The 15,988-nt window shown below is 43.2% G+C and overlaps 1 protein-coding gene across 1 annotated transcript in view; it reads left to right on the forward strand.

Annotated features, from left to right (window-relative positions):
* Nucleotides 1-15,988, forward strand: part of LOC145400456 (immunomodulatory peroxidase-like) — a 99,679-nt gene that overhangs the window by 64,953 nt on the left and 18,738 nt on the right. Inside the window, exons 3-6 of the mRNA XM_080272969.1 lie at nt 6,550-6,642; nt 7,531-7,674; nt 14,617-14,790; nt 15,487-15,704. Of these exons, the coding sequence (XP_080129095.1) occupies nt 6,550-6,642; nt 7,531-7,674; nt 14,617-14,790; nt 15,487-15,704 (629 nt within the window). The remainder of the gene's footprint in view (nt 1-6,549; nt 6,643-7,530; nt 7,675-14,616; nt 14,791-15,486; nt 15,705-15,988) is intronic.

Genomic DNA, 15,988 nt, shown 5'->3' on the forward strand with positions numbered 1-15,988 from the left:
GAGTGAGATGGAGGGAGCGGGAAGGAGAGCAAGAAGGCAGGGGAAGGGACAAGGCTGGAGAGGATATGAGGGAGGGTGGTGTGGAGTTTGAGGTAGTAGGATACATAGAGATAGAGAGATCGATAGATCGGTAGGCAGGTAGGTAGATAAATTTGAGAGAGAGAGAGAGAGAGAGAGAGAGAGAGAGAGAGAGAGAGAGAGAGAGGTTAACGAGCTGCCTTTCTGTACTGTTGTTTCTTTTGATTTTGATTGCTTTGAGAGAGAGAGAGAGAGAGAGAGGTTAACGAGCTGCCTTGGTGTACTGTTGTTTCTTTTGATTTTGGTTGCTTTGAGAGAGAGAGAGAGAGAGAGAGAGAGTGGGAAAGCAGACGGCAATAATAAATGGGGGAGGAATGAGGTTGGGGACACCGAGACAACGCAATGTGAAGGCCTCCCTGCTCTTCAGTGAAATTTATAATCACCCAGAAATTTCTCTCTCTCTCTCTCTCTCTCTCTCTCTCTCTCTCTCTCTCTCTCTCTCTCTCGTGTCTCAAAGTTTAAATGGGTTGGAACTGAGATGCACAAATTCCTTTTATATACCTTGTCTTGTAATTCTGTCAGAACTTAAAGATAGATTGTTAATTGTTTCTCTACACTTGAACCTGTGTCAGAACTTATAGAACCTTTATAGTTTTGTCCAGATAGATAGATAGATAGATAGATGTGTATGTGTGTTTGTGTGCGTGTGTTGGAGAAGGAGAGTGTATGAGAAGAGAATTGATCAGTTTGAAATAAGTGGAGTTAACAAGACTAATTGAGAGAGAGAGAGAGAGAGAGAGAGAGAGAGAGTCAGTCAGTGAGTAAACAACCAGCAAGCAACGTTCCGCCTGAGTAAACACAATCACGCCATCATTCTCATACTCGGAAGCACTGGATGAGAAACGTACCTTAAGGCATTGAAATATATCCCCAAGGAGACCGTAAAACCCCCAGGCAAGGATGTTGGGTGAGACTGAGCGTGTGGGAATGTGTGGGGAGGTGAGGTGAGGTGAGGTGGGGGAATTGAGATAAGGTTGGGGTGGGGTTGGATGGGGTGAGGTGTGCGTGTCAGTGTAATGAGGTGAGGTGAAGTTGGGGTGTGATAGGGTGATGAGAGGTGTCTTGAAGTGTGTCGAGGTGATTTGAGTTTCTTTGCGGTTGGGAAGAGGTGGGGTGAGGTGAAGTGAGGTGGGCTATAGGTGGGACGAGGTAAGATGTGCTGATCCGATGGTACTGAGGTGAAATGAGTTGAAGTGGGTGAAAAAAAAAAAGAAAAAAAAAAGAGACAAAAAGTAGAAGACTTTTAAAGGTTGTCCCTCTGAGGAAAAAAGTTACTCGAAAGAACTGCTAGGTCTGGTGCTGCCTGCTTTCCTAAAAGACAGTCAAAATCAAGATCCATTCATTTAAAGATCTCTGGAAAAATGTTCTGTTTTAAAGATCGAAGGCTACAGGCAGACAAATACAGCTTGAGGAAGGCAGTTCTTGAGTTGGCCAGTTGCATAATTATGTGAAGGCCTGTGAGTTTCAGCTAACCCTTGCATTTGAGAGTTGGACAGAAAAAGGGTGAGTCTGCGATGCAAAACGAGTGCTGCACGCCTGCCATAATGGGGAAAGGATGGAAAACGACAGTTCAGAGATCAGTGATAATTAACATAGGAACCGCAGAGTGAGAGGGATGCAATACTGCAGCAAAGAGAAGTATGTGGGAGTCGGTAACAGTGTGGAACTCTTGACTCCACCCTGTTTAAAAGAGATGCATAAAGTGAGCCCCAACACATGTGAGACTTGTACTTCACACAGGGGCGAGCAAGATCCTCATACAAGGTTAGCAGCTGTGCAAGTGACTTGAGATAAGGCAGTGTACCTGAAGAGAGTTAAAGTCGGGCGTTAGCTGGTACATTCTTACCATGAAGACAACATCAGTATGAATGTATAATTATTCCATCCGCGGTTTACATTGTCTCAGTCTACAGTTAATCATTTCAGTCCGAGAGCGTCATGTTTATATTTCCGTATGATTTTTTACATCTTATGAGTAGACTCCTCGAACTGGCGGACTTAAGTGGAGCCTCCATTAGCCCCTTCACTACCAGAGACCTTCCTACACTAAATTAAATCACTCAGTAAAAACAGAGTCATTGTGGCAAAGGGATTTTGAAAGTCGTTGACTAATATTTGCAAGTGTACAGCTAATGGCTCTCTTGATTTTCTCGCTGTGACTTGCAGAAAGGGGTCAGGCCAGGGCAAGTCAGGTGGAAATCCAGGTCACGCTAGATGGAGTCAGGTCAAGGCAGGAGAGGTGGATAGGTCAGTATGTCGTGACCTTAACATGACCCACACATGTTACACTTTAATTTTTTGTTTCATTTTGTTCTGCTCTTCCTGGTTCTGTCTTTTCTTTCTGCCTTTCATCTCGTATTTCCCTCTCTTCCCACTCCAGCTTTCCTACGTCCCACCTTTCCTCTCGTATTTCTCACCCTTCCCTCTCTAATTTTCCTCCTTTTTTTCGTTAATGTTCCTCCCTCCCTGCCCTCCCTGGCGGTACCATTCCTTTCCTCCCTTGTCTGTTCTCATCAATCAACTTGTCATTCCTTCTCCCATTCATTCCACCTCCGACCGCTTCTCCTTTCTCTCACTATTTATTATCAGTCAGTCAGTCTTCGTAGTCTGTTCATCTGCCTGTGACATCCACTTCTCAAGTGAAATGTATCCAGTCATCTCGAAAACAGCGGATTTGTGTGGAGACCATCCCATATTTGCTCAGTTTCTTCCGTCTTCCAAATATTTTACCAGTTTGGTGGCCCTTCTTCATTTCTTCACCAGTTCACTTCAAACCACGTACAACTGTTCCTTCAGCATATACCCTCAGACAAGACACCTTCGTCAGTTTTTAGAGTTAGAACTTTTAAGAAATTTAATGAGGTCAAAGGTCAAATCATACAAACACATATTTAATGAAACGTGGCAACAAGAATCCGTAGAATTTACCAACCTCTTTAGAGACTATAGTAGCCGCAGCGAGAAATGAACGCTGTGGTGGGGCAGGCGGGATGACCTGGGATTCCCCCACTGTAGCCATATCCACATGTCACCGACCATCGGCCACCGCTGCAGCCCCGCTCCATGATCCTTACCCTGTGTCTCTGGCTTTCTCTTTCTCTCTCGGTTTCTATATAAACTGGTGGATTTCCGAAACTAATTATGAAATTATTATGACTTTTGTTCCACACCACCACTGAGGTAAAAATCAAGGAGAGTTTTCTGTATAAAGGTTTCCCCCCCCTCCTAAATGTGGCATATGAGCGGGGGAGTGCGGCCTTGCCGATACCTCGCCTGACCTATAATTATACACTCGCCAGAACTGACCTGCCCTCAGACAAGGGGGGGGGAAACCTTTATACAGAAAACTCTCCTTGATTTTTACCTCAGTGGTGGTGTGGAACAAAAGTCATAATAATTTCATAATTAGTTTCGGAAATACACCAGTTTATATAGAAACCGAGAGAGAAAGAGAAAGCCAGAGACACAGGGTAAAGATCATGGAGCGGGGCTGCAGCGGTAACCGATGGTCGGTGACATCCTACCTCTATGGTTGGTGACATGTGGATATGGCTACAGTGGGGGAATCCCCGGATGACCGGCTGCCCCACCACAGCGTTCATTTCTCGCTGCGGCTACTATAGTGGAGACCATCCTCTATTCCTCGGGAATATGATAGTTTGTCAGTTTCTAATCACTTGTATATTATTTTATGCATACTTTTCAGTTTCCTCTGGAAAGACAAGTTTTTGCATGCTTTCAACCTTTTATTCGTCCATTTTTACATTTGAGAGTCAAGCTCCTCCTCCTCTTTTCCCTCTCCCTTTTGCCCTCCTACCCTCTTTGTTCTTCCCATTCACCTCCTCGCCCACCAGCCACCTCGATATGGTCAAGGTGGGAACAAAGGGCACATATTCTCGTGGGCATAGGTTGGTTCATTGCACTTTGTCCTTAGCGGTTTACCGTATTGTTTAATTTTCATCTAAATGTTTTCTTGTAAGTTACTTATATCTTTGCATGGACGACATAGTTTAGATCGATACAAGAAGATAATAAGATGTAACAGACAAAATAAATCGCTGAGGAAGACGTTTTACAAAATCTTCAAAGTCACCAAGAATACGACCAGCGAGAGAGGCGTGACAGGGGAGGTGGGGAGAGTGAGGCAACAGTGCAGCTAAGGACTGTTATTCTAGGTGGTACAGGAGAATTCTTAGCACGTTTCTCTTAGCGATTTATTACGCTTATTGAAACTTAATTGTCTCCCTTATTTTTTTTTACATATTTCTAGTATTTTCTTTGGTAACCTATAAGAAGAAAAAAAAATATTGAGAGGGAGAGGTGTTAAAAATCCTCGAAAGAATGAAATGCGTTGCTTCATTTGAGAGAGAGAGAGAGAGAGAGAGAGAGAGAGAGAGAGAGAGGGGGGAAGTAAAGTGGCAAGTCGCTAAATTGTGTGGTGGTACTGAGAGTGAAAGTACACACACACACACACACACACACACACACACACACACACACACACACACACACACACACACACACACACACACACACACACACACACACACACACACACACACACCACCTCCCAGTCGGCCAAGTCAGCAGCCAGGCATGCTGAAAGACAGTCATGAAAGCTAGTCACTGCCTCTCTCTCTCTCACTTTCCCTTGAGTCAACACTTTCATCGACTCTCTCTCTCTCTCTCTCTCTCTCTCTCTCTCTCTCTCTTTATTCCACCCAGCCTCCCGTCTTCAGCACATATATATTTTTTTAACCCTGGATACACACGGCAGTTCACAGGCCAAAATTAACAACATTGGAAAGTGAAAGTCTTTTTTATCATAGACATTTACTTCATTATTTTTTCTTATCTAGTTTTTTTTATTCTTACAATGTACCTAATTTTCCTTCTACCAATCCTTTCTTTTTCACCATAATCGTTTAATTTTCGTGTCTGTGTTTTATTACTTTCATCCACAGGCTTTCTGTGTTATATTGGTACTTGTGTTTATCATTTCTAATTGATTTATAGTCTGCGTCTTTCCTTTGTTTTTCTCTGTTATTGTCGTTGTTGAGGAGTTAAAAGACTGTTTATATTAGTTACTATCATAAGCTGAATCTTTACTATCCACTACTATTTATTGTTGTTTTCAAAGTACCTGTTTTCTTGATTTTTTTTTCTTTCCGTCATCTGCCATTCCCCGAAACATTATTTACCACCACTATCTAACCTACCAGACTATATACCGCCACAACTACCATAACTACTGTACCGCCATCCTAGTCGCTACCATCATCATTGCCATCACTACCATATATGCCACCACCACCACTGTCACCACTACCACCAGCACCACACCAAAGCTACTATTACCACTACCACCACAACCACAACCACCACCATCAAAACTACTACTACCGTATCATTACCTCAACAGCTACGCCCATCGCCATCATAACTACCACAAAACCACCATCACAGCAACAACAGCTACCACATCAACCACCCCTACTCCCACTACCATCACAACTACCACCACCAGCCACTGTACTGCTACCACAACACCGGCATCACAGCTACCACTACCACCAAACATTACCATCACAGTCATCGTCACAGCTACCACTACCACCACCACAACTACCACAAACACCGCCCCCACGACCTTCACCAGTTACATCAGTACTAACGAGCGTATGAATGTGTGTGTGTGTGTGTGTGTGTGTGTGTGTGTGTGTGTGTGTGTGTGTGTACGTAAAGAGGGGGAGAGGTTGACCACACAAAGGTTTACGTCTTTGTGTGCGTTTAGACGTTCAAGGGCAGCGGTAAACACACACACACACACACACACACACAGCAGTTCTGTTGCCTACATACTAATATGTACTGCACATTACATGTGAGAAACAAATGTACATTTTTATATTTGTGGTTATAATTCTTTTCGTGCACACAATTTCTCTCTCTCTCTCTCTCTCTCTCTCTCTCTCTCTCTCTCTCACACACACACACACACACACACACACACACACACACACACACACACACACACACACACACACACACACACACACACACACACACACACACACACACACACACTCCATTCTTCTCCTGACTCCAGTCCTGTACACCTTCTCCTCAAACATATGCACATGAACTGAACACAGTGTTAACTCTGATTTCCATCCATCCCATTATAGTGCTTGATTTTATTTAAGCTTCCTCTGATCTGACACATTTTCCTTTTATATTGCCTTATTTATGATGTTTGTATTGTTTATATTTATTTACTGAGATGTGATACGTGTGGAGCAGAATGCTGTGTTGTCTTGTGGGTGAGGCTAAATTTGATACCTGTGTAGTGGTGTGCAACAGTGATGTATTGCAGTATTACTACCTGTGTAATGGATTGTGATGTAGTGGATTGTGTTGCAGTACTAGTACCTGTGCAATGGAATGTGATGGTGCTGTGTTGTGTTTCAGGTTACTGTTGGTGTTGGTGGGGGTGGTGGCGGTGAGGGGTGATGCTGCAGCCGACGCCCTCCATGGTGGCGGCTTCCCATCTGGACCAGGAAGGTGAGCTAAGATCGTATGCTCGTTGGCCTTCTATACACCGCCCTGGCTGACGTGTCATAGATTTACACACTCTGCTGACAGTCACTTCCAGTTGTCTTAGTTTGTTTTGTTGCTGTTGCAAGCTCGCCATCTTGAATACAGGACTGCAACAAGAGATTAAAACTAGAATTTGATGTTGGTCATGAAAAAGAACAGTGTATTGTGATGCAGAGTCTTGTCTTATTCTGCCATTAAATTGTAACATGAGATTAACATTAGAATATGCTGCTGGTCACGAAGAAGTGCTGTAGAAAGGATGAAGAGCCATAGCATTGTCTTTAACTACTGTTGAAGTTAACAATAGATTAACACTAGAATATAATGCTAGTCACGAAAAAGTGCAATGGAAATGATGTACAAACATAGTAATATCGTATTCTGGGACTGAGGTGCGGGAAAATAGTATCCCTTTCTCCCTCTCCCTCTCTCCTCCTCATTCTCATCCTTTCCTGGTTACTTCCTCTCTTCCCTTCTTTCCTCCCTCCTTCCCTTTAATTGTAGATCTTCCTCCTTTCTCTTTACTTTCCTCGCTTCCCTGTCCTCATACTCTTCCTTCCTTCCTTCCTTCTTTTAAGCTCTTTGCCTTTCCCCTTTTCCTTAACTCAATATTTTCTCCTTTTCTTTAACTCCATGCTTTTCCCCTTCCCTGTAACTAGACATTTCCTCTCTTGTTTCTCGTCACATCCCTCACTCCTCCAACCCGTTACCTTTGTCTCTAACCCTCGCCCCTCTCCTCCCCCACTACCACACTTACCCCCTCTCCCCGTCTCTAATCCTCACACCTCTTCCCCTCTCTATCCTGACCCCTTACCACACTAAAAACCCCTCTTTCTCCCTCCGTCCCCACAGGTTCCCAGGGGCGGGTCGCAGCCTTTCCCCCGGCCCCGGACCCCATCTAGGTGGAGGGGACAACAGCCACTGTGCTCTGCTTATACCGGGACCAGGAAAGTCTTCGTTCAGGGACCACGCCGTCGGGGTCTTCAACAATATACAGTGAGTCTTTTGACTAGCTTTCATTTTGAGTCTTACTATGCTCCTTTTACACTTAACTTGTAGCAGTCGTGGCTCAGTGGGTTAGAGAGCTCCGCTCTGACCGAAGGATCGGAGGATCGAATCCACCCAAGGGTCATTGGTAGACATCAGGAAGGGCATCCGGTCATAAAATGCTACACGCTCCAGTCCAAAAGTCCTCTACCCAGGGGCAACGCCTTAGCCTTTCGGGGATACCTGGCGTAAAACCAAATTATTATTTTATATTTTTTGGCCTAGAAATTGACATCTCTCTCTCTTGAATGCTGAACGGAAACGATAGATCAGCAGTGAGATATTAAGCTAGTCACAGTGCGGTGTTAATGAAAAAGGATGTAGACCCCCTAAAGTTTTTTTGTTTTCTGCCACTGAGCAACGTGAAATAAGCTGCAAAAGGACGGCAATCTAGGTCAGGTTAAGGTAGAAAAGAGTATGGTGCAGTGTGTGTGTGTAAACTCTGAAAATACTTTTATGAGGTAACGTGAGTTGATAGTGTTTTTGTTTTATTTCTGTGTACATTATTAACAGACTGGCGGAAGATATTGTACTAGTAGCAGTAGAAGAAGACGTTGTAGTATGAGATTAACCCATGTCTTTGACTGTTCGTGGTTAATGTTGGTGGAGGTGGTGGATTTAGGTGAATGTAAATGGTTGTGAATGGGTTTAAGCGTGTGGAGGTGGGTATGGGTGGGTGGGTGTATTGCAGAGATAGATAGATACATAGAGGTAGGTAGGTAGATAGATAGATAGTTAGGTGGATAGGTAGGTAGGCGTAGAGAGTTTAACAGAAGACAGTTTGACACCGGTAAACATCATTCATTCATTGCCAGACGCCATGTATCCCAAACGGGGTGGCCAAGGGCTTAGAGTTAATTGTTTTACAGGGAGGGGCACTAATCATCCACCAACCCCACTTGACACGTAGGGAGAATATTTCCAAAATACCTTGGAATTAAGTTTACAGTTTTCTGAAATATCCTTTTTTTTTTTTTTTCCCAAAATTTTTCTTAAGCTGGCCTGTGAATTTCCTAAGCTTGTTCCTCTTCACAGTATAAACATGATAATTTTCCTCTGTTCTACTGAGCAAATAATTTTTCCAAGATCTTATCTTACCACGTAAAGAATCCATGGCTTCTCTGTTCATGTACACACAACAAAAAAGCTATCGTTACACCTTCTGCGCGATATAAAATGACACACGAATGAAGGTTTTTGATAACAGCCTCCTCCATTGGTATCCCTGCGTGTGTTTGTTGCATATTTATTATAAGCTATATCCATTGCTTCTCCCATGCATATTTCTACCTCGTCCTATTTGGCAACTCACCCACTGTCAGGCTTACCAACCCTAGCGAGACAGCCAGGTTGTTCAGTATGAAACACATCGGACCCCCCTGTAACGATAGTTTTTTTTGCTGTGTGTACATCTGTTTCCTTTCTTTCCTTCTTGTCTCACCCATTCTTACTTTTGGTATGTTCTTATCAACTGCATCATGTAACTTGTTCTTAAAGGCTTCCCATATTCCATTTACATTCTTGTTTTGAAACTCCTAACTGTAATCAAATTCCAACATTTCATCATTTCTGTCTATCTATTGCTAGACGCCTCAATCCCGTTTGGGGTGGCAACAAACAAATCGCCTCCAAATCGCCCTGTCCCCCGCCATCTCACTGCCCTGCTCCCAACTCACACCCCCCTCTCTCATATACCTCTCCACCCCATCCCTCCATCTCATCCTCGGCCTCTCCCTCCCTCTTCCCCCCTCCACCTCACTCACATACACTCTCTTCGTCAGTCTTTCACCCTCCATCCTCTCCACATGGCCAAACCACCTCAGTGTGTTCCTCATAACGCTTCCTATCACATCCACATCCACACCACAACGCTCCTTTATATCCTCATTCGTCAGCCTGTCTCTCCATGTGCCTCCACAGGCTCCTCTTAAATAACTCATTCCCACTGCTCTCACTCTTGACTTGTGTCCTTCCAACAACGTCCAAGCTTCACTTACGTACGTTAGAGTTGGTATCACAATACTGTCATGTAGTAACTTTTTCACTTCCATGCTCACTTCCCTGTTTCTTATCACTGCTTTCAAAGAACCAGCAACCTTTCTTCCCTGCTGTACCCTTTCAAGCACTTCACCCTCCAAACCTCCATCCATACTCATCACACTACCCAAGTACTTAAACGTACTCACATTTTCCAATTCCTCACCATCCAACCTCGCTGTACATTCACTGACTTCACCTCTCTCAAAGACCATCACTTTACTCTTCCTTACATTCACCTTTAGATTCCGTTTCTTACACACTCTCCTAAACTCGTCCACCAAACACACGTGGATATTACACTTTCTTGGTGATGGAGCGAAATGTGAGTATGAGGAAACCCAGTGTGTGTGTGTGTGTGTGTGTGTGTGTGTGTGTGTGTGTGTGTGTGTGTGTGTGTGTGTGTGTGTGTGTGAATGAGTCGACACAGCTGGCTTGAGTGTTGTAAGGAAGATATATTGAGTAAATTGCGCCCTGGTTAGTGACAGAAGAGCCACTCGGAGCGAATTTGTATATTTGAACTTTAAACACGCAATTTTATTTATTTATGGCAGTTCTGCATATAAGAACGGTATATATAATTAGCAGATTTCATGAACCTGCATTCCTCATACTTCAAATCCAAAGCAGTTCAAGTCCTGGTGATGCGTTTTTTTTTTTTTTTTTTTTTTTTTTTTTTTTTTTAACGGAGGACACCTGTAGTCTGGTGTATGGATTTTTTTATATTTAATTTGATTTTCCCTCCTATGTTCATCTTTAGAATAATAAATGATACAGCTGTAGTTTTGCAGCAGTACAGAAGTCAGACATTATTATTTTTTTTTTTTACAGGTTTCAGAACTTATCGTAGCAAAATTGGGGGTTTGTCTTCCGCAGGTCGTAAATTTAAAAGTTTAAGCATACTACTGTAAACCCCTTTGAGGTAAAAGACCTAACTTTTATTTTACTGCAGCTAACATCAGGCGATATTATTTACCAGAAAAGAAACACTCAGACCTGGAAGGATATTACAGCTTTCTTTAACCTGTTCGAGGCTTGTCTCCGAGTATTATAAGTGTCAAAATTTAAGCGTAATACTGTGCGCCCCTTGAACTTGCCGTTACACGTAAAAAAAAAATATCGTAAAATGGAGGTGAATAACCCTTGAATCTAGAGGCCTTTAAAAATAACTCCCAATGAGGGGATGAGGTTGAAGGATTTGGGAGTTGAGAGGGTAGACACCATCAAAGATTTTCTGGTAAATGTCTTGAATAACCAGGAAAGTTTAGGAGCCTGTGATGCAGGTGGAAAACTGGTGAGTGTTGTAAAGACTTTTGTGTGATGGCAGTGAGGCATGGGTTAGTGTGAGCAGAACCTCTGCAGACTGGTCCAGAGTTTTGTACATTGGTGTCAGCGGCGCGGTGTGAAAGTAAATGTAGATAAAAGTAAAATGATGGTGGTGAAGGTGCTGGTTGAAACAAGCAACTTTCAGCGTGAATGGAGAGAGAGAGAGAGAGAGAGAGAGAGAGAGAGAGAGAGAGAGAGAGAGATCTGTAATAAGAAAGTATATTGATAAAAAGGGCAGAGGTGAGTTTGTTTAGAGAGAATGCACACACAGAAAGAATGGACATAGATAACGTGAATAGAGTACGTATAAGTTTGAAAGTTGGAGTAGATTTGATAAGCCAAGAAGAAAATAAATATGATGAGTGAATGAACAGGCCTGACGGAGTGGAAGAGAGGCGTTATATATGGACCACCTCTGATACCTTAGACCGGTGATTCCCAGCCAGGGTTCCGCAGACCATCATCAGGGGTTCCGGAAGAAATCATGAAATAAATATATAGAAATAAAATATCACTCATTTATCATCCAGTCACTGAAATATAGTTTTAGTAAAAGTATCAGGCTCAATACAGTAAAATATTTCTCTCTCAGTCATGAACCATACGAGTATCACACACACACACACACACACACACACACACACACACACACACACACACACACACACACACACACACACACACACACACACACACACACACACACACACACACACACACACACACAGTAAGGTGTAAAGGTTGGGAATCACTGCCTTAGACCTTATTTCGAGTTGACATTGGGGGGGTTCGTGGCGCATCTTCCTTAGCGATTTGTTTTACCTACTACATCTAAATCCTATTCCGTACATATATGGTCTTAATATCGACGTAGTTTGTAAGAGAGAGGTAGAAGAGGATAATAGGGTGCAGCGATTAGAATAAGTAGCTATGAAACAGGTATTACGAAATTACCAAAGGCACATAAATTCCAAGCCCCTATTTATAAGCCTTTGTGTGTTGTGGAAAATGAAATCAATATTACTCTTTTTTTTTTAACCCTAACTTGGCCTAAAATTGCCATTTCTCCATCATTAATGCAGAGTTGTAACAGTGGATTAACCCTGGAACATGATGCTTGTCACGAAAAAGTGCTGTGGATTGGATCAGGGCCCATGTTTAGCCGTAGCATCGTCTTTTTCTGCCACTGAGCTACGCGAAATGAAAAAAATGGTAAAAGTAAAGATGAAGGAATTTAATATATGCGTTCTTGCATTCACATAAATATTTACTTATCTTCATATTACTGTAGACCTGTAGTGCCGAGGTGGGTTCGAGCTCCACACAGAAGAGAGTGCGTTACGTTAATACATTATTCGACCTGTCCTGTCACTGTTTTTGTACTGTGTTCTAATGGTGAAAAGATATGATCATTACTTTCACTGCATCCCATACAGTGAGATGAGATGGAGGGATGGAGCGGAGAGGTATATGAGGGAGGGGGTGTGTGAGCTGGGGGAAGGCAGCATAATGGCAGGAAATAGGCGACATGAAGGCGATTTTTTTCCGGCTACCCCTTACGGGATTAAGGCGTCCGGCTATAAGTAGATAGAAGTTACTCACATGACCGAATTCCGGGAAATGAAATAGTTCTTTCACTTCAGTATGGCCCAGATTTTCGTCCTTTTGCAGCTTATTCTACGTAACTGATTGATGGACAAAGTAGTGCTACGACTAACATCCTTTCCATAGAACATCTTGGTGACTAGTATCACATTGTGGTGTTAATCTCTTGTTACAACTCAGCATTCAAGATGAAGAGGTGGCAGTTTTAGCCAAAGTTAAAATAAAAAGGGCACAGCTGCTGCTTTCAACCAGGGGAGGCGAAAAATAAAAAATGACGCATGTGATACCGCCTTACATGACACCAGCCGAATTCCAAATGTTAATAGCTACCCGAAAAACCAGCCCGAGAATTTTCCCAGCAAGATATTATACTGGTGGGTCTGTGAAAGTTGCTTTGGTTTTCTTGGTAGGCAGAACAAGATTTCAGACTTGAAACATTTTCCAAAAAAAAAGAACAAAGAAAAAACTACAGGCAGTCCCCTCAGTCGAATTCATCCTTTCACTCTGAGATTCCTTTCCAGAGCTGAGTAATACTGAGACGCCAAACATTGTCTCAGAAAAAAATCTCGTCCTGAAAGGGTTAAGAGAAGCTCCTTTAACATTTTTGTACGGTTTGAGAAAGGCGGGAGGGGGGGGGGTTGAGTTGGGGGGAGGATAGCCAAATGATAGAGGACGGCGACGTGGAGGCGATTCGTTTGTGGCCACCCCTTACAGGATTAAGGCATCTGACAATAGAAAGGTAGATTCATAAATAGATAGATAGTTACACAGGTAGGTAGATAGACATAAATAGTTACATAGGTAGATAGACACAGATAGTTACATGGATAGATAGGCAGACAAATACATATATACATACATACATACATACATAGTTACATAGGTATATAGATAGACACAGATATAGGCAGATAGATAGATAGATAGATAAATAGTGGCTTGTGGCCATTAAACCGCGTAGAAAGTAAAGTGGAATTGACTTATTTTTTTCTTATTACTTTTCTTTCCTTACAAAACAAATCAGACGCACGACAGGAAATTTCATTATAGCGTTGTTTTCTTTCTTTTTTTTTCTTTTTTTTGTTAGGGCGCGATCTCTCTCTTTTTGTTCCTACGCGCCACACCTTTCACAAACCACCCAGACTCTCTCTCTCTCTCTCTCTCTCTCTCTCTCTCTCTCTCTCTCTCTCTCTCTCTCTCTCACACACACACACACACACACACACACACACACACACACACACACACACACACACACATTGCTGATCTGTTTGTGTGTGTGTGTGTGTGTGTGTGTGTGTGTGTGTGTAGGTAGGTATTTCTCACTCTCATATTCTCCCCACTCAACTACCGTGTCACTTCCTTATTCTCCCTACTCATCACCGTGTCACTTCCATATTCTCCCTACTCATCTACCGTGTCACATCCATATTCTCCCTACTCATCACCGTGTCACTTCCATATTCTCCCTACTCATCTACCGTGTCACTTCCATATTCTCCCTACTCATCTACCGTGTCACATACATATTCTCCCTACTCATCTACCGTGTCACTTCCATATTCTCCCCACTCAACTACCGTGTCACTTCCATATTCTCCCTACTCAACTACCGTGTCACTTCCATATTCTCCCTACTCATCTACCGTGTCACTTCCATATTCTCCCTACTCATCACCGTGTCACATCCATATTCTCCCTACTCATTTACCGTGTCACATCCATATTCTCCCTACTCATCACCGTGTCACTTCCATATTCTCCCCACTTATCACCGTGTCACTTCCATATTCTCCCCACTCATCACCGTGTCACTTCCATATTCTCCCTACTCATCACCGTGTCACATCCATATTCTCCCTACTCATCACCGTGTCACTTCCATATTCTCCCTACTCATCACCGTGTCACTTCCCCCCCCAGGTACCCGCACCCCGGTGATGGGTTTACGTGCATCACCTTCCAGTCAGTGGATGCCGCGTTCAAGGCTGCCAGGGATCGACACGGGCTGCCCAGACCAGGACCAAACCCAGACCACAACGACATCGGAAACCTCGGCATTGTACTCCTTGAAACCACCAGAAACCTCGCAAAGCAGTAAGTGAGAGAGAGAGAGAGGGGGGGGGAATGATAAATATATAATAAATTCTTTTAAATTATCTTCAAAAGCTATGATACTGAGGGACGTGCAGCTCAATGGACTTGCATAAGACATACGGTATTAGTGGTAGGGATGATGGTGATGATGATGGGTGATGATGATGATGATGATGAACATTTTTACCTTGATGACGATGATGATGAACACTTTCTCCCCCATCAGATACAGTCTCCCCAAAGAACGTGCTAGTGACTGCACTGGCACAGGTAGACTCTTGTGGGGAAAACTGGGGTGATAATTATAAGGATGATGGAGAGACAAATGCATAAATGAACAGTAAACTTCTCTACCCACCCAACCACGCCAAAAAAAGAACTGTAGCCTTTGTACTCTAACTTTGCCTAAAATTACTACCTCTAAATTTTGAATACTGTGTTGTTGCAAGAGATTAACACTGGAATTTGATGCTACGCCTGAAGGAGTGCTATGGAAAGGATGGAGCCGTAGTATTATCTTAATTTACCACTGAGGCATATGAATGAAGCTGCAAAAGAACGAAAATATTGGCCAAGATATAGTAAAAAGAGAAGAGTGAGTGTTCTTCCTCCTAAAATTGGGATGATAATGATAAGGATGATACAAGAATAAATGGAAAGACAGATAATGAAGCTTCTCTGCCTCCTCCCTACCAGATACAACCTACCCAAGGACGTGCTGATCAACGGCGTGCCTCTTATAGACTCCTTCAAGACCATTATTGGCTCCGTCTGCCCGGATTTCCTGCGACCTAAGAAGTGTGAGATCAAGCGCTACAGGGAGTACAATGGCCAGTGTAATAATCTCGAGAATCCGACCTGGGGCTCCATGAACACTGCCTTCAAGAGACGTCTGCCCCCTGCCTATGCTGATGGTGAGAGGCTTTCTGTTATAGCAGTAAGTAGTAGTAGCGCCATGGACACCTCCTCTGTTCTTTGCCTTCTGGGTACGCTGACGGTGAGAGATTTTACTTTCCTCCTGTTATTCTTCAGGTGATAGATTTACTTACATAATACAGATATATTGGCAGCGCTCGGTACCCTCTGCCGTCTGCTCGTGTTTTGTCTGCACCAGTTTCTATCCACCCAGTTTCCATGATATCCTGATCTGTTTTTCACCTGCGCATCCCCTTCGTAATCCATGTGTTATGCCAGCTTT

Source organism: Coenobita brevimanus, chromosome 52 (assembly GCF_032717465.1).
Source record: "Coenobita brevimanus isolate Jiangsu-jjx chromosome 52, ASM3271746v2, whole genome shotgun sequence".
Lineage (NCBI taxonomy): Eukaryota > Metazoa > Arthropoda > Malacostraca > Decapoda > Coenobitidae > Coenobita > Coenobita brevimanus.